Source organism: Salminus brasiliensis, chromosome 8 (assembly GCF_030463535.1).
Source record: "Salminus brasiliensis chromosome 8, fSalBra1.hap2, whole genome shotgun sequence".
NCBI classification, from domain to species: Eukaryota; Metazoa; Chordata; class Actinopteri; order Characiformes; family Bryconidae; genus Salminus; species Salminus brasiliensis.
In genome coordinates, this window is record NC_132885.1 from 7,340,751 (window position 1) to 7,359,514 (window position 18,764).

Genomic DNA, 18,764 nt, shown 5'->3' on the forward strand with positions numbered 1-18,764 from the left:
GGCAGCTTGCCGAGCCCGGGAATCGAACCCACAACCCTGTTATCGATATCCCGGCGCTCTAACCGCTGAGCCACCACTGCCCCGTAATCCAGTATGAATCTGCAGTGTGTTTAGATTTTACACTCTGTCAGTAATAATTGTGGAGTGTTTTTAATCCAGTATGAATCTGCAGTGTGTTTAGTCTTTACACTCTGTCAGTAATAATTGTGGAGTGTTTTTAATCCAGTATGAATCTGCAGTGTGTTTAGTTTTTACACTCTGTCAGTAATAATTGTGGAGCGATTTTAATCCAGTATGAATCTGCAGTGTGTTTAGATTTTACACTCTGTCAGTAATAATTGAGGAGTGATTTTAATCCAGTATGAATCTGCAGTGTGTTTAGATTTTACACTCTGTCAGTAATAATTGTGGAGTGTTTTTAATCCAGTATGAATCTGCAGTGTGTTTAGTCTTTACACTCTGTCAGTAATAATTGAGGAGTGATTTTAATCCAGTATGAATCTGCAGTGTGTTTAGTCTTTACACTCTGTCAGTAATAATTGAGGAGTGATTTTAATCCAGTATGAATCTGCAGTGTGTTTAGTCTTTACACTCTGTCAGTAATAATTGAGGAGCGATTTTAATCCAGTATGAATCTGCAGTGTGTTTAGATTTTACACTCTGTCAGTAATAATTGAGGAGTGATTTTAATCCAGTATGAATCTGCAGTGTGTTTAGTCTTTACACTCTGTCAGTAATAATTGAGGAGTGATTTTAATCCAGTATGAATCTGCAGTGTGTTTAGTCTTTACACTCTGTCAGTAATAATTGAGGAGCGATTTTAATCCAGTATGAATCTGCAGTGTGTTTAGATTTTACACTCTGTCAGTAATAATTGTGGAGTGATTTTAATCCAGTATGAATCTGCGGTATGCTTTGCCTGTAATTGGCCTAACTAGGAGCTCCCTCAGTAGTAGTAGTAGTATTGGTCCTGTTGTAATCTACCACCTGCTAATGAAATAACAGACCCCACTAACATACACTCTCCTGCAGTCTGTTATTGTTGTATGGAGTGTGTCCTGTGGTGTAATGCTGACAAGAACCTCCTGGCTGTCAGTACAGGCTATCTGTGGGAATTTGGGGAACTTCATGCCATTTGAGGCAACTAGGCAAATCCTTTATGAAAGACATTACACAAGCTCCTTTGACAAAACTAACCCAGCTCAGATACTGCTTTTTTATGACAGCTTTGAGTAGCTCCTTAAACTGCAGTTAAACGTAGCTTCTTTTCAGACTCAATGTACATTGTGATAACAACGTTAGTCCTGGAAACATTTGTCATGTTCTGTATGTTCTATAACCATTGAAGGTACCCCGTCCTAGAACTGCACATCCAAGCCAAGAACCTTTTTAGGAAGCTTTATTTGTAAGACTGTGAGGCGTTAGGTCTGATGAGCATAAGTAACCAAGCAGGAGCAATACACTTCTTTGTATTTGGCTCTATTAACTTTTGTTGTTTGTTGAGCAACACTAAACTGTGCCAAGTAAAATATGACTCATTTCACTGAATAGGAAGAACATCAGAATGTCTTCTGAAAGTGATTGGGAAATGAGGAAATTGGCACATTGAATTATTGCGCTTGCCACACAGTGGGTTTGGTATCCTTCTAACTGCTCGTAAAAGGTCTTACTCCACTGGAATGGCAGTGATGCTGAAGTGCAGTGTGGTCTAATGCAGCGGTTTCTTTCTGCAGGTGAAGCAAAGTTCATCTCTGTGGAACCATACACCAAAAACCGCCTCAGCGCCCTTCCCATTGCTGATATCATACGGGACTATAAAGTTATCGCTGACGGTATCGTTCCAGAGAACCCACTTAAGTTCCTTTACCCTGACATCCCCAAGGACGAAGCATTTGGGAAGCATTATAACAGTCAGCCAAACAGAGGCAAGTTCACCAGTTTGTACTTCTTCACTTTCCCTTAATAATATCTAATAATTAGAGTGAGGACAGAGTTTCTGCACAGATTAAATGAAACCTTGTGTCTGCTTTTTTTATGGTGAATGGACTAGGAGTGTGTATTGTCAAGAACCTGGAGATACAGGGTTTTTAATTTTTTTTTTTTTATCAAAATTTAGGAGAACTGTCATAGTTAAAAAAAAAAAAACATCATATGCAAAAAGTCTGAGTAGGAAGGTTTTTTTATCCAATCAGAGCAGTGGGATCTGAAGTCAGACTACAACACTGCCATCTAATGGTCGAGTTTGAAACACAACACTACATCTACCGCTGTCTGCCGCCGATCTTCACATCTTAACTATTCATTAAAAACAATCCTGCGCTTTTGAGAATTGACACTGTCTTGCAATACATAATATCGCAATACTTCGATGTATCAATATTTTCCTACACCCCTAGAATGGACCAACCCAAATGGTCCCAAAGAGACTCACGGGCCATGCTGCCTGCGATCAGCAGCCGGAGCCTGAAAGAGCACAATAGAGCCAGAGAGAGTGCAGTCTCTCTCTCCCCACATCATCCCTTTATGGCTGCAATTTACCCATCCTCTAACGACTACTTCAGCATGTCACAAAGCATAAGCTGTCTCAAACTGGTTTCATGAACATGTCAGTAAGTTGAGTGGGGTATAATGGTGGTTCTTCCCAGTCACCCTCCCAGTCTGAATCTGTTAGGTCACTTTTGGGATGGGGTAGAAGGGCAGATCCACCCATTCACACTAAAGTTACATGATGTTTTTCAGCCTGAACTGCTTTCAGAGGCTGTTTTTCATATATAAACCTACATACACTAATTGGACAAAAGTATTGGGACACCTGCTCATTCATTCAAGGGTATTAAAAAAATAGTTGATCCTGTTTTTGTTGGAGGACCTGCCTCTACTGTCCAGGGAAGAAGAATTCCACTAGTTTATTTACTAGACTGTGAGGATTTTATTGTCTTCTTCCACAAGAATTCCAGAGAACATACTTCTTCCACTGCTCCTCAGCTCAATGCTTGGGGGCTTTACACACCTCTAGCCCACACTTGCCATTAGGGAGCATGGTGCCAATAGCTTCTAAGACAAGCTGTGTGTGCATGCATTTTCATACCTCTGTCAGCAATGGGTGCATCTTAAAGTTGCCGAATGCATTCGTTAGAAGGGGTGTCCACAAACATTTGGACACATAGTGCACAAGTTGTAAGTGAAGGGAATAAAAAACTATGACAATGGTAAAAATGGAAACATTGTAGGATATGTAGGACAGTCTTTTGGTCCATAACATGCTCTATATGCTCTATATCAACAGCTCTAACCTCTTATATCCGTTGCTTCTTTTACAGTTTGTCCGTACATACCAACAATTCTGATTCCCATCTCTCTGAAGTGAGTATATGAGATGTTGTTGTTTACAGTATTGTGTATTTTACTGCTTATTATATTTTCATTTGATTCTAAATATGCTTTTCTGTAGACAGTCATGTGAAAAAACGTGGACATGCCGTTAAAACCTGGACGTTTGATTGATTTTAAAAAAGACTCTGGAGGAGTCTGTCTTATTTAAACCTCAGATGTTTAGTCTGGTCTGCTCTTGATGGTTGAAGTGAGTGGTGAAGAAGATCACCATGGCCAGATCCAAAGAGCTCTCTGAGGCCTTCAGAAAGAAGCTTGTAGATGCAGAAGAGTCTGGGGTGTTTATTTTACCCAGTTTCTCCCCAATTGGAGCCGAGTCAATTAACCCGCCTGCTCACTAGGACTCCCCCGTCACTTGACAGGGTCCCAGACACTACCACTGTGAGTTCGAATCCCAAGCCATGCCACTTTGCAAGCCAACAGAGTCCAAGAGAGCACAATTGGGTGGTTAGATCGCGCTCTCTTAAGCAACGTTGGTCAGCACAGGCGTCTGTTAGCTGGTGCAGTGCAGCTGGGGGGCTCGGAGCTTTCCCCTGAGCGTGTCGGCTGCCTGGCAATGCTGCATTGGTGGCAGATAGAAAAGAGGCAGTGGCTGGCTTCACATGTAGCGGAGGAGACAAGTGTCAGGTCTTTACCCTCTTTAGTGTTTGGAGCATTGCTAGTGCTAGGAGGAGCTACGAAGGGGTGGATTAATTGGCGGATTAATTAATTAATTGGGAGAAAAAGGGGGGGAGGAATCAATATATTAGAATTATATTAGAATATATATTAGAAATCGGTCATTCTGCTGTCTGTGGTACCATGGTATTAGCCAGTTCAGCCCGAGAGGAGATCGGTCCTTCACATGACTGTATGCTACATCTGATAATACAACATAACATTCGTCATCACACACATTATGAACGGTGTTTAAGTGATGATCTCACTGAAATCTCTTGCACCAGTGAAGTAAGCTTGTGTGTGTGTGTGTGTGTGTGTTTCTGTGTTTCTTCAGCACCACTCCTCCACCATGCTCCTCTCCAGAACCCCCTTTGTCCCCAGGAATGTCCCACATGCTCAGTGAGCACATCAGTGCCTATGAGATTGAAAGTGTTGTAAGTTGGCTCTCTTCTCCCTGATTTCGATGTTGGCCAGTGGAGGCTCTGTCCAGCAGGTGGTGATAGTGAGCAACTCCTGTCAGACTGTAGTTCACGGGCCTATTCCATCCTGCATGTAGAAGAATACTAAAGATGTTAGATGTAGGTGTTTATTTTATGTTTAACTCTTCTTTTTTTTAGGCAGGTATGGTGTATTGTCTCAAGTATAATTGTGCTATTATTATTAATAATAATAATAATAATAATAATATGTTTTATTACTATTATTTCCTTTCTCTTCAATAAAGCTGGTTCTTCTGGTACTTCTACAGAGGCCTGAGTCCAAACTGTCAATCATTCAGATAACTTAGTTTTCCTCTCTGGGTTAATTTGATGTGGGAGAGCATGTTCAATAAGGTCACTTGACGTTGGCCTGTTGTGGTGAAAAAAGCTAAGACATCAGTTTGTGTTCTTTGCATGCTACTGTTCAGTTACACTCCGCAGAGGATAAGATTAAGTCTTGTGACTAGAGTAGGTGAACCAGTTCTGTCTCCAGTCCTTTATATGCAAAGGTAACCCAAAAGCATGGCATTTACACTTGTCTCTTTGTTTGCATTGCAGATGAGTTCATTGTAGACATTCCTGTGAAGGCCAGATTCCTCTCATGTATCTTTCTATCTATGTTTGTGTGTGTGTGTGAGAGAGAGAATGTGTGTGTGTGTGTGTGTGTGTGTTTGCATGCCTGCACATGCACATGTATGTGTATTTTGTGCGTGTATGTATAGAAATCATTCATACTAACTGTTTTCTGGCTCTGCTAACTCTCTCAATGAACTTCCTACACTCTTAGAAATAAAGGTAATACAAAGGTACTTGAGCTGTGTCATAGAAAAGAAGCATTTCTGAAGGAGATGCGAGGGTGAAGAGTTTTTACATCCACCTCTTAAAACCTTTATTATGGAACCAAATTTGGTTCTTCACTTAATGGCTGTAGATGCAGAGGGGTCTGGGAAATGGTTCTTTTGTAACCCAATTTTCTCCCAGATTTAAGCTAAACAAATTAACCCTGCCACTCACTAGGACTCCCCCATCATCTTGCAATGCTCCCGGCCACTGCTGCTGTGGCCCGTGGTCGCGAGTTCGCCTCTACATCCACCTTTAAAAGGTTCTTCAGACAAACATCCCTTTTACCAAAAGTGGTTCATTGAACCCTGTTTATTATTCATTATACAGGACCAGTTTGGTTTAGCATATCTTATGGAGTCCCACTGGGTTAAATTTTAGGGCCTATGAAACTGATGTTAATTGTGGCAGTAGTGTAGTTATTGAAGTGAAAGAATGTGGGCTAACATACAGGGTCTAAAGGCTTAAAGAACCATTTGTAGCACCTTTGTTTTTTCGATGTGTGTAACATTCACAGCAATGCTATTGACTGTCTACTGTGTGTGTACATATATACAGTGAGTCCAAGAAGTATTTGATCCCTTGCTGATTTTCTTCGTTGGCCCACTAATAAAGACATGATCATTCTATACTTTTAATGGTAGATGTATTCTTACATGGAGAGACAGAATATTAAAAAGAAAATCCAGAAAATAAATCTAAGGAATATATATTAATTGATTTGTATTTCATGGAGTGAAATAAGTATTTGATCCCTTAGTATTCATTAGCAGTTCTGGCTTTTACAGACCAGTTAGACACTCCCAATCAACTTGTTACCTGACCTGAAGCCACCTGTTCTCACTAATCACTTGTGTGAAAAACACCTGTCCACAGAATCAGACAGATCACACAGATTTCAAGTCTCCAACATGGGTAAAACCAAAGAGCTGTCACAGGACCTCAGAGTCAGAATTGTTGACCTTCACAAAGCTGGAATGGGCTACAAAAAGATTAGTAAGGTGTTGGATGTGAAAGTAACAACTATTGGTGCAATTATCAGAAAGTTTAAAGAGTATAACATGACAATCAACAGACCTCGGCCCGGTGCTCCAAAGAAGATTTCGCCTCGTGGGGTGGCAATGATGCTGAGAACAGTCAGAAATCGTCCTGCAACCACTCGGCAGGAGTTAGCAAATGACCTGAAGGCAGCTGGGACCACAGTTTGCAAGGAAACAATTGGCAACACTTTGCGCAACAATGGATTCACATCCTGCAGTGCCCGAAAGGTACCCCTGCTGAAGAGAGCACATGTGGAGGCGCGCCTCAAGTATGCCAATGATCATTTGAAAGATGAACCAAGTTATTGGGAGAAGGTTTTGTGGTCAGACGAGACCAAAATTGAACTTTTTGGCCTCAACTCCACCCGCCATGTGTGGAGGAAGAAAAATGCTGCCTATGACCCCAAGAACACTGTGCCCACCGTCAAGCATGGAGGTGGAAGCATAATGTTTTGGGGGTGTTTCTCTGCCAAGGGTACAGGGCTACTTCACCGCATCACTGGGAAGATGGATGGAGCCATGTACCGCACAATCCTGAGGGACAACCTCCTCCCCTCTGCCAGGGATCTGAAAATGGGCCGTGGTTGGGTCTTCCAACATGATAACGACCCTAAACATACAGCAAAGGCAACAAAGGATTGGCTCAAGAAAAATCACATTAAGGTCATGGAGTGGCCCAGCCAGTCGCCAGACCTCAATCCGATCGAAAATCTATGGAGGGAGCTGAAGGTCAGAGTTGCCAAGCGACAGCCCACCAACCTTCATGATTTAGAGAGGATCTGCAAAGAAGAGTGGGCCAAAATTCCCCCTGGTGTGTGTGCTAAACTTGTGGTTAACTACAACAAACGTCTCACCGCTGTGCTTGCAAACAAAGGCTTTGCCACTAAGTATTGAGTGTGTTTGGCAAGAGGGATCAAATACTTATTTTCCTCATTGAAATACAAATTAATTAAAATATATTCTTTAAAATTATATTCTGGATTTTTGTCTTGATATTCTGTCTCTCCATGTTAGAATATATCTACCATTAAAAGTGCAGAAGGATAGTGTCTTTATTAGTGGGCAAACAAAGAAAATCAGCAAGGGATCAAATACTTCTTGGACTCACTGTATATATATATATATATATATATATATATATATATATATATATATATATATATATATATATATATATATATATATATATATGAAATGTTCTGAATGTTGATGCAGCACTAAAAACAGACAATAAAAAAACATTACGTACATGACAGTTTACCTGACCCACAACATAACTTAATTTTAAAGGGACTTCCACTTTTATTTATATATATATATATATAATATAATATATATATATATATATATATATATATATATATATATATATATATATATATATTATATATATAAATTGAATCCAAATTTTCACCCATTTTCTTCCCAATTTGGAACACCTCAACCAACACACGCCCCCTCTGACATGTGTGCAATCAAGCTGCTCATTTTTTAAACTGCTGCTGATGCAGCATCACCAGGACTGGAGAGAATCGCTGCATACCCAGCTTCAACACACCAGCGACAGCCAGCATCGCAGCAAAGCAATGTGCGGAGAGAGCGCCATCTACCCACCCTAGAGAAAGCAAGGGGGCCCTGTGGGACTTCCACATTTTTAAAGCAGTTATATATATATATATATATATATATATATAAGAATAGACATTTTCCTGGGATTGGTATGCTCCTGGGTGCCCCCTACAGGTGGGGAGTGTAGTTCACTTTTACTCCACTGCTGTAAACACAAATCGTGCTTCGGGTTCCCCCTCATGGACAGCTGTTCACATGCATTTGTTGACAAGCTGAGAGATCCAGAAGCAGCATCTGATGCTAAAGAAGCATGTGGACTGAGGTGGCAGAGTAATACTACAGGATGTTCCATAGTGCCGTAGCAGCGTTAAGGCCCAGAGTGGCAGTAACAGAGACCCCTTTCTCCACGTTACTGTCAGTGGAGTGTTAAAATAATCCTGAAGCCAAAACAATAATGAAAAATTTGCATAATTTGGTAAGTCGGGTCTCTTTACAGTAGTGGAGATTGACGTTGACGTGGAGATTGGTGTAGATGTGATGTTGATGTTGATGATAGAATGCTAGTAAAGCTTCCTTCAGGGACATGCAGGGTTTTGACATGTTTTAACATGTGGGTTTTAACTGTGTCTCAGGCCTTACGGAGTGCCTTCCCAACCATTTTGTGTAATCGCTGTCTGTAGCTGAGCTTTTAGAAGCAGTAAACTACAGACCTGTGACTCCATTCTCCATTAATGGGAACAGTTTTGACTCAGTATTGAAGTCACTCTGAGTGACTTCGTTATGAATCATTTAATTACGCAGACTACATGAAAAAAAATCAGTGGAAGTCCCCTTTCACATTTTACCATTGACTTCTAGTCTTTATAAGATATCAAGACCAATGTTGCAGGGTGTTAGTGTCCAAGTGTTTTTGCTTGAAGGCTAAACAGGTTTTATACTGGTGCCATTTTAATGCACGGCCTGACTAACTATATGTCTTCCTCCATAGGTGAACAGAATTTTGTGATCCTTTATTTTATTTTATTTTATTTTATTTTATCTTATTTAGTCTGTTATCATTTTCTTTTCCAGTTAAGTGTAATACCATGTGCCTATTCATTATGTCACTCTATTTGCCTCTTGTGTTTGATGTATTGCTTCATTTGACCTAAAAAAAATAAATAAATAAAGTACACCCTGTTTCGAAACTAGACCATGACGTTACAGCTAACCATGCATTAACATGCATCAGGAGCATAGTGAAGACAGGGCACTGCCGACCTACTGAGGGATGATTTACACTTGTATCATGTGCTTGTATGTCATTTCCACAGAAATTAGGGTTTCACTGAAATGAAGAACATCTGAAGAGCGAACTGTTGGAAAACAGTCTCAGCTGTAAATGTGTGTTAGCCCTTTTAGAATAAATGAAAATATCATTCAAATATTAAAATACCATTCTTTAAAGCCAATGCACAGCAGTACATCAATATTTAGCATATAACCCATCCATGGTAGTGAAACACACTCATACTTGTGACAAGGGGCAGTTAGCACCCACTTCAGCACCCAGGGAGCAATTCAGGGTTAGGTGTCTTGTAGAAGACGATGCAGCTATTATTTCACCCCTTTATCCCCAATTCCTGCCTGTCTAGAAGACTGAACTGACCACCTTCTGGTCCCAGGCCTGCTTCTCTAACCTTTAGGCCCCAGCTGCCTTTTTGTCCACATAAACACAGTGTTTACAGTTAGCCCTTAGGAGCCCATGGTGACATATGGGCCATTCATGAAGTCCTTAAGTGATATATCCTGGAGTGTGAGTAGGTGCTTGCTTAATGCTCAGTAAGACAAAAACTGCTCTTGCTTGCCTCTAAAAGCTCTGTTTTAAGACATTTAACCATTCCAATGCTTTAATAAAATGCAACATTTTACAAACAAGCAGTTCTGATCCCACTTGTAGACAAAAATGAAGAAATACAAGTTGTTGTGATGAGATTTTAATCTTCATATATATTCACAGGAAAAGTCAAGTGACCCTGATCTGGGTTTATTATTATTATTATTATTATTATTATTATATATATATATATAAGGAAACCCATTTTATATATATTTATGATTACTTTACCATCACCAGCATTACACACAGGCCTCAGAAGTCACATTTAGGGTCACTTACGAATATTTGATCTCAACTCAAATGGCTAAATGTGATTGGTAGGCGACAGGACAACCATATTTCCCCTCAGCGTCAGACACAGATTTTGGCCTCCACTTTTATCCCATGCAGTGAAACACACACAGTGGACAGTAAGCACACACATGCCCAGAGCAGTGGGCAGCCATTGCTGTGGCGCCCAGGGAGCCGAGAAAGAGGATGCAGGGCCTTACCCCAGGGCCCAACAGTGGCAGCTGGCCAAGCCCGGATATCGAACCCACAACCCTGTCATCAAGAGCCCTGCGCTCTAACCTCTGAGCCACCGCTGCCCCACTACCCAGGCTTCCTGGCACCACCAATGTACAGAAATCCAGGTCAGTAGGTTTTCCCACTCTGCTCGGCTGGGTTGCAGAGGTTTTGTAAAATTGGTGGAACTTCCCTTCGTGCGACACTCTCACATGATCAACCCACAATGCATTGTTCTTTTGTCTATTATATGAATTGTAATAAAAGAACAAATGCATTATCATTATTCACTATTATTCAGCACAAATTAATAATCTGCATAAGCAGGAGGGGTTTTAAGGAAGGAAAGTCCAGCTCTCAGTGTTTATTATAACAGGGGCGCAGAGGGGGGAGGGGAGAGGGGCACTTCCTCCGGACAGCCGGAGAAACCAGCGCATGACGAACAGCAGTAGGAGCTGAAATGCAGAAGCGTGGTAAGCGAGGTCCTCTGGAGTACTACAGTGAGGAAAAGATGGATTTGGCTCTGATTCCAGTTTCGTTTCTCTGTTTCACGCTGATGCCAAAGGCCGGCTAGTTTCGCTTTCTCGAAAATCACGTGGTTTTCTCAGGCTGTTCCGTCAGTGCGGCCCCCGCCCTCTGCTCGGCGTGTCCTCCACCACTGTGAGACTGTGAGACTCAGAGCGATCGCGATCTTTGCCAGTCTTTGCATCAGATGAGGATCTGAAATCCTGCTTTTCAGGACGTCTATCATCTGTCATCGCTGCCTCTGAAAAGCCTTGTGTCACTGGCAGTCCTTTACATTAAAAAAAAAAAACCCAAGATGACTGGACCAATAGAAATGCTCCAACAGAAGTCTTTTGTACATTGACTTCCATTGGAAAACGTTGAAAAGTGTATTTCCTGGAGATATGAGTGACAAAAGAGGTCTGGATGGAGTTAAAACAGATGTCCCAAAAGTATTCAGACACTCTTCACACCATCAGCTATATTAGGTGCATGTATTTGTCATGCACCTAATGATGTGCATGACAAATGTGCATGACAAATCCTATAGATGTCCCAAAAGTATTCGGACACGCTTTCAGTTGCATGTGCCGTTTATATAACCTCTGTGGTAAAGTATCTCCTGAATACGATAAGTTCTGGGCTTGTAGAGCAGCACATCTCTGTTCTCTGGACCTTGTGTGATGGACCTTCATCCAGTCCCTTTGGGATGAGTTGGATTAGCAGAACTAATCATCCAACATCAAGAACTGACCGGCCCTCACTAATGTTCTTTTGGCTGAATGCAGTCCAATCCTCACAACAATGTTCCACAATCTAGTGCAAAGCCTTCCCAAAGGAGTAGAGGCTGTTACTGCAAAACAGGAGGACTAACTACACATACAAACCCTTGATTTCAGCAGCAATGCCCTGTGAGAAGGCGTCTACAAACTTTTGGACACCGCGGAAGTGTTGACGTCCCCTTGCACTCCCACCTTAAACCGAGGCCTGGTTTTTGGCAGCTGCAAAGCCTTGGGGGCTACACCGCCCAAACACATCTGGCTCTAATATTCAGAAGCCCCCTGAAGACCTTTATGACCTGGATCAGGTGTGTCCAGTTAGGGTTTCAACCAAAGTCTGCAGGGTTCCAGCAGGCACCCGACGTCAGACTAATGTCAGAAAGACATTGGACTCTACTGTCGGACCTCAGAACCCAACGTTGGACAGATGTTGAACTTTGATTATGTGAGATCATGACTTTAAACCAAGAAGATATGAACTAGAAGAATTTCACGTTGCTTGGACGTTAACGTTATGAAGTTTTATCAGACGTTGGGTTTTGGTCACCATACCTGTGACATTTAGAAGACGTCAGATTTTGGTTGCTTAACATCACAACATTGAATTTTGGTCACCTAATGTCACAACCTACATTCAACCAGACTGATAAACTTCTAGGCCATCTGGGTTGGTAGACCACCAGTACCAGGACTGGAGACCTCTACTGTAAGCTGTGAAGGTACAGTACATACACCAATCAGCTATATCATTAAAACCACCTGCCTAATATTGAGTAGATACAGCTGGTAGCCAGGCATGAACTCCAGCAGCTGGCTGATAAACTGGCTGGGCTTTTGCTCCAAAATAACATTAATACGCCTTGGGTGCCCCTGACCCTGTTTCTGATTGGCCAATTGTATACCAAGAACACCCCATAAGCCCTGCCTGATGTTTTGGAGATGTCCTGATCTTCTGACCCCTCCAAGAACTGAATGTAGCACCAATGCAAAGAGATTAGTAACCTTATTCACTTCAGCGGTTATAATGTTATGGCTGATCGCTGTACTTGGTTGAACACAATGGTATTGTTTAGTTTCATGGGCTGATCCAGGCCGTCTGCTGAGTTCAATTAAACACCACAGCAGTTCCACCTACTGCAGCTCTGCCCAAGTTTCTATTCACTCCTGGGTTGCAGTTCTTCCCTGCAAGATAGTAAAGGGAGGGAGGCCAGTGACTAGAACAGCCACACACAGAAGGGGCGTGGCCAGTAAACGCGCATTCCCTGACGATTGGCTCTCAGTCGAGAGACAAGCAAATATGAAAATTACTGGGCTTTGATTGGTGGAGCCGTGGTTAAGCCAGAGCTCCAGGTCAGCTGTGTCTGTGTGCACGAGCAGACTCTGTTTAGCAGAAGAAGCGCGAGGATAAAACCCTCTGCAGGGTTCTCGAGAAGAGCTGACAGCTGGTTCCCTTTCCTGAGAGGGGGTTCAGGGGGTTCTGCCCAGACGGGGTGTGACACAGATCTGTAAGGTGAGTATTCACAGTGCTGAGCTTTAGTCTGGCTGATCTCTCTGACTTAATAGATGCTTGTTATTATGGTCTGTCTTATTCATTTGAGTTATAGATCTCAGATTTCAGGATGTATGTCATACTCTTTTGGAAGGATGTTATTAATGCCATATTAATTATCATATTTTAGTTTTTAGTATCATATTGATCATATTAGGTGCGGTTTGTGATCACGATTACAGTCAGGAATACTACAGTTGTTCAATTGCTGTAAATATAATTATTATATATAATAATATAATATAATATAATAAATATAATTAAATTAAACACAGAATGTCAGGTCAGTGCAGATGCAGGTTAGTCCAGTTCAGAAGGGGTATCTCTGACCTAAGGGTTATTTAGCACATTCATTGGATGACGTATGATGGACAGTGATATCAACTGGATGAACTGCTAGGAAAAAGGCTGTGAAACTCTGCTGGCTGTGTCACGCAAAAACCTTGTGTCTCCAAAATGGTCAACTTCACAGAAAGGGGGGACCATCCTTCTTAGCTTTCAATGGAAGTCAATGTAAAAAGATTGTATTCCAAGTCATTTTGGAGCATTTCTATTGGTTCATTTAGCATAGAATAGCATAGAGTTTAAAGGACTACCAGATTTGGATTTTGTCAAATTTGTTAAAATTAAAAAAAGGTGGAAAAAAACCCAAACTGTGCTGATCTTTGTCATAAGTTGTTAATATTAGCTAGCTCACTTGGTCAGTGTGTTTTGGACACTAATAGATCATTTGCCGTACGCACAACCTCCAGGTCATTCTTTAAAAAATGAGAACGCGACTGTTCTCTTGTGCTTATACCTTCAAACAGTGGCTCAGAATCAGACGTCAGACTGTAACAGGCATTATGGCACTATGTAAGTCTGGAGAAGCTGGAAAACGTAGGATCAGCACCTCAGCTTAACCCGAGTCATCTTAGTGTAAAAAATGCAATATCACTCTACTGCCTCAGCCCACAAGCATCTTTCACTTTCAGTGACAGTTCTGTCTATCTCAGCTTGTCCCAAAATGCATGTGAAAAGCAGGTATTTTAGTCAAGACTCAACATGCAACAGCCACTTGCTGACTGAATGCCATCAAATCCTCACAGCAGTGATCAAAATTTAGTAGAAAGATTTCTTCCCTGGACAGTAGAGACAGTTACTCTTAGTAAAAGCAGGATAAACTGTTTTAAGACCCTTGATTTCAAAAGAAGCAGGAAATGAGGTGGTGTCCCAATATTTTTGTCCACATAGTGTATCTATCCACTATTCAAGTGCACTTGTTTGCAAACAAACCAGCTGCTCGCAAAGCAAAGGTCAGGGCAAACAAGTACAATAAGGCTCAAACCCTGGCAAATAAAACAGCCAAGGCCATAACCAGAAGAGTAGTCACACTATCAACCAGAAGGGCAAAACACAGCAAACAAGCCAATCCAAGGGGCAATCCAAGAAAGAGCGGAACAGTAAAACAGTGAAAGGGTCGTCCGCACCGGACGACGGCCTGCTCGGTACGCCACAGACAGGCTGGCAATGCTTCACAAAAAGACACACAAACAGAGGGGTTTAAGAATAAAAGGGCTAATGAGGAACAGGTGATACTGGAAGTCAGGCTCTAAGGGATTTTAGGAATTGGAGTTTGTAGAGTCTATGGTGGCAGCAGGCGAGGCAGAGGGCGTGTCATTTAGATATAGGTTATTGATTGGAAAGCACTTGAGTGCACTTGAGGTCCCATGTAACATCTTTCTAGCAACCAGGAAACTGGGTGAACAAACACAAAATCTGATAACATTAAAATATGAATGTTTGATCATTTTTGAGAAAGGGAGGTAATCTAACTAAACACATACAACTGAAAAAAACTTAAAACATCATATAATATAATTAATATAATGCAATTTTCTTGTCAGAAAAAAATGGTACATTTATTACTACCTAAAATGTCTAAAATCAAGGGCTCAGAGTGGTCTAATGGTCTTCCACTATGCTACAGCTGCAGATGATCAGAACATGGTTAGAGAGGATTGTGGAGGAGTTATTCAAACCTCGGATGTTAAGTTTGTAAGTTGAGTGGTGAAGATCATCATGGCCAGATCCAAAGAGCTCTCTGATTAATAAAAAGTGAAGCATGATGCAGTTGGGGATGAAACACCCAAGGAGCTGTACTTTCCTTACTTGGCACAGCTGTTCTTCAGACATAATGATCTTGTTCTATTTCTTTGTTGGTAGATGGCACTTTGGCACCAGCTACAGCAGCTAGATTCCAAATATCTGGAGCAAGTGGACCAGCTCTATGATGAAGCCTTCCCCATGGAAATTCGCCAGTACCTCAGCCAGTGGATAGAGATCCAAGACTGGTGAGATATGATCCATACTGAATCTAAAGCCTGGACCATTTGCTGGAGATTTTCCATTTTACCATCTGCCTTCTAATGTCACGTCATGGGTATATCAGGTGTTGAGGGTGAGAAAAAAAAGGAGAGAATAAGGGAGAAAGGAAAAGGCACACCATTGTAGTTATTCTTTGTTAAATATTTTCTAACACTCCTCTGCAAAATAACATAACATAACATAACATTCTCTCACTGAGCTTTACTGTCACTAACATTCTCTCACTGAGCTTTACTGTCACTAACATTCTCTCACTGAGCTTTACTGTCACTAACATTCTCTCACTGAGCTTTACTGTCACTAACATTCTCTCACTGAGCTTTACTGTCACTAACATTCTCTCACTGAGCTTTACTGTCACTAACATACTCTCACTGAGCTTTACTGTCACTAACATTCTCTCACTGAGCTTTACTGTCACTAACATTCTCTCACTGAGCTTTACTGTCACTAACATACTCTCACTGAGCTTTACTGTCACTATCAGTCTCTCACTGAGCTGTACTGTCACTATCAGTCTCTCACTGAGCTTTACTGTCACTATCAGTCTCTCACTGAGCTTTACTGTCACTAACATACTCTCACTGAGCTTTACTGTCACTATCAGTCTCTCACTGAGCTGTACTGTCACTAACATACTCTTACTGAGCTTTACTGTCACTAACATTCTCTCACTGAGCTTTACTGTCACTATCAGTCTCTCACTGAGCTGTACTGTCACTAACATACTCTCACTGAGCTTTACTGTCACTAACATTCTCTCACTGAGCTTTACTGTCACTATCAGACTCTCACTGAGCTTTACTGTCACTATCAGACTCTCACTGAGCTTTACTGTCACTATCAGTCTCTCACTGAGCTGTACTGTCACTAACATTCTCTCACTGAGCTTTGATGTCACTAACATTCTCTCACTGAGCTTTACTGTCACTATCAGACTCTCACTGAGCTTTACTGTCACTATCAGTCTCTCACTGAGCTATACTGTCACTAACATTCTCTCACTGAGCTTTACTGTCACTATCAGTCTCTCACTGAGCTGTACTGTCACTAACATACTCTCACTGAGCTTTACTGTCACTAACATTCTCTCACTGAGCTTTACTGTCACTATCAGACTCTCACTGAGCTTTACCGTCACTATCAGACTCTCACTGAGCTGTACTGTCACTATCAGTCTCTCACTGAGCTTTACTGTCACTAACACTCTCACTGAGCTTTACTGTCACTAACATACTCTCACTGAGCTTTACTGTCACTAACATTCTCTCACTGAGCTTTACTGTCACTATCAGACTCTCACTGAGCTTTACTGTCACTAACATACTCTCACTGAGCTTTACTGTCACTAACAGACTCTCACTGAGCTTTACTGTCACCAACATTCTCTCATTGAGCTTTACTGTCACTAACATACTCTCACTAAGCTTTACTGTCACTATCAGACTCTCACTGAGCTTTACTGTCACTAACATTCTCCCATTGAGCTTTACTGTCACTAACATACTCTCACTGAGCTTTACTGTCACTATCAGTCTCTCACTGAGCTGTACTGTCACTAACATACTCTCACTGAGCTTTACTGTCACTAACATTCTCCCATTGAGCTTTACTGTCACTAACATACTCTCACTGAGCTTTACTGTCACTATCAGTCTCTCACTGAGCTGTACTGTCACTAACATTCTCTCACTGAGCTTTACTGTCACTAACATACTCTCACTGAGCTTTACTGTCACTAACATTCTCCCATTGAGCTTTACTGTCACTAACATTCTCTCACTGAGCTTTACTGTCACTATCAGTCTCTCACTGAGCTGTACTGTCACTAACATTCTCTCACTGAGCTTTACTGTCACTATCAGTCTCTCACTGAGCTTTACTGTCACTATCAGTCTCTCACTGAGCTATACTGTCACTAACATACTCTCACTGAGCTTTACTGTCACTAACATACTCTTATTGAGCTTTACTGTCACTATCAGACTCTCACTGAGCTTTACTGTCACTATCAGACTCTCACTGAGCTTTACTGTCACTATCAGACTCTCACTGAGCTTTACTGTCACTATCATACTCGCTCTGCGTTTTATGGTCTTCACCATACTGTCTCTGAGAGAGCTGATTAGGTCTGTGTTGTTCTGTGTTGTCATGCACTCTGACAGCTTTAGGCTAAAGATATATTGTGTGCATTGTGGTCATTTAGAGACTGTTATGACTGATAGTTGCGATGATCTGGTGCAGGGAAGCTGCGGCTGCGAACGTGTCCTTAGCCACAGTGCGTTTCCATGAGCTCCTGAGTAAGTTGGACGAGCACTACAGTCGTCTCAATCTGGGCAACAACTTCCTGCTTCAACATAACATTCGGAAGATAAAACGCAATATACAGGTGCAAAACCACAGCTAAACTAGCTCCATTTTCTTTAATGTCTTCCTCAGTCATCCAGCTAATGCTTATTCAATCAATTAAAAGTATGTGATCTTGTTTGTAGATGTACTTCCAGGAATATCCAATGCACATGGCAATGATCATATCCAACTCACTAAACGAAGAGAGGAAGGTTCTGGAGATGGCCCTCAAAACACAGGTACAGTATAAAGGCTTTCTCTGTCATTTTCTTAAGCTCAGTTTCGTTTTCCTAATTTAAAAATGTCTCTCCATAAATAAAGATGTGAAAAGAACAGTCCATGTTGTTTTAATGATAGGAGAAAGCAGGATCGTCACAGAGCAGTGTCATGATGGACAAACAGAAGCAGTTGGACAACCAAGTGAACGATCTGAAGAAGAGAGTTCAGGTAAAACTATATTTTAATGAAGAACGTCCTCATGTGGACAAATGTCCCCCAAAAGTGGACAAAAAGTCTAGGTTTAAATAGTAAAAAGATCCATTTTAAAATAATAATAATGAAAAAGTTGAAAGACTATGATTAATGATTAGGTTTTTGGCTGGATTTCTGTATCAGTGAGAAAGTGTTTCACTTTCACTGTTAATGGAAAGCATTTCTGAATGACAGGCACTTCTGATTCTGACCTCAGATTGTAATGGAGGTTAAGTAGCTGGTGCTGATATGTGTGTAAATAAGGAATGCAATTCTTTAGGAAGCAGAACAGGACATTCAAGCTCTGGAGGATCTACAAGACGAGCACGACTTCAAGAGGAAGACCTTACAGAGTCGAAGTAAGAGAATGCTGAAACACAACAA

General features: G+C 41.4%; 1 protein-coding gene across 1 annotated transcript in view; it reads left to right on the plus strand.

Moving 5' to 3' along the window:
• The window catches only part of stat4 (signal transducer and activator of transcription 4), a 65,061-nt gene that overhangs the window by 29,216 nt on the left and 17,081 nt on the right, over positions 1 to 18,764 (plus strand). The window contains exons 21-28 of the mRNA XM_072686234.1: positions 1,734 to 1,925; positions 3,321 to 3,363; positions 4,385 to 4,499; positions 15,399 to 15,526; positions 17,805 to 17,949; positions 18,053 to 18,148; positions 18,267 to 18,356; positions 18,661 to 18,739. Coding sequence (XP_072542335.1) covers positions 1,734 to 1,925; positions 3,321 to 3,363; positions 4,385 to 4,499; positions 15,399 to 15,526; positions 17,805 to 17,949; positions 18,053 to 18,148; positions 18,267 to 18,356; positions 18,661 to 18,739 — 888 coding nt within the window. The remainder of the gene's footprint in view (positions 1 to 1,733; positions 1,926 to 3,320; positions 3,364 to 4,384; positions 4,500 to 15,398; positions 15,527 to 17,804; positions 17,950 to 18,052; positions 18,149 to 18,266; positions 18,357 to 18,660; positions 18,740 to 18,764) is intronic.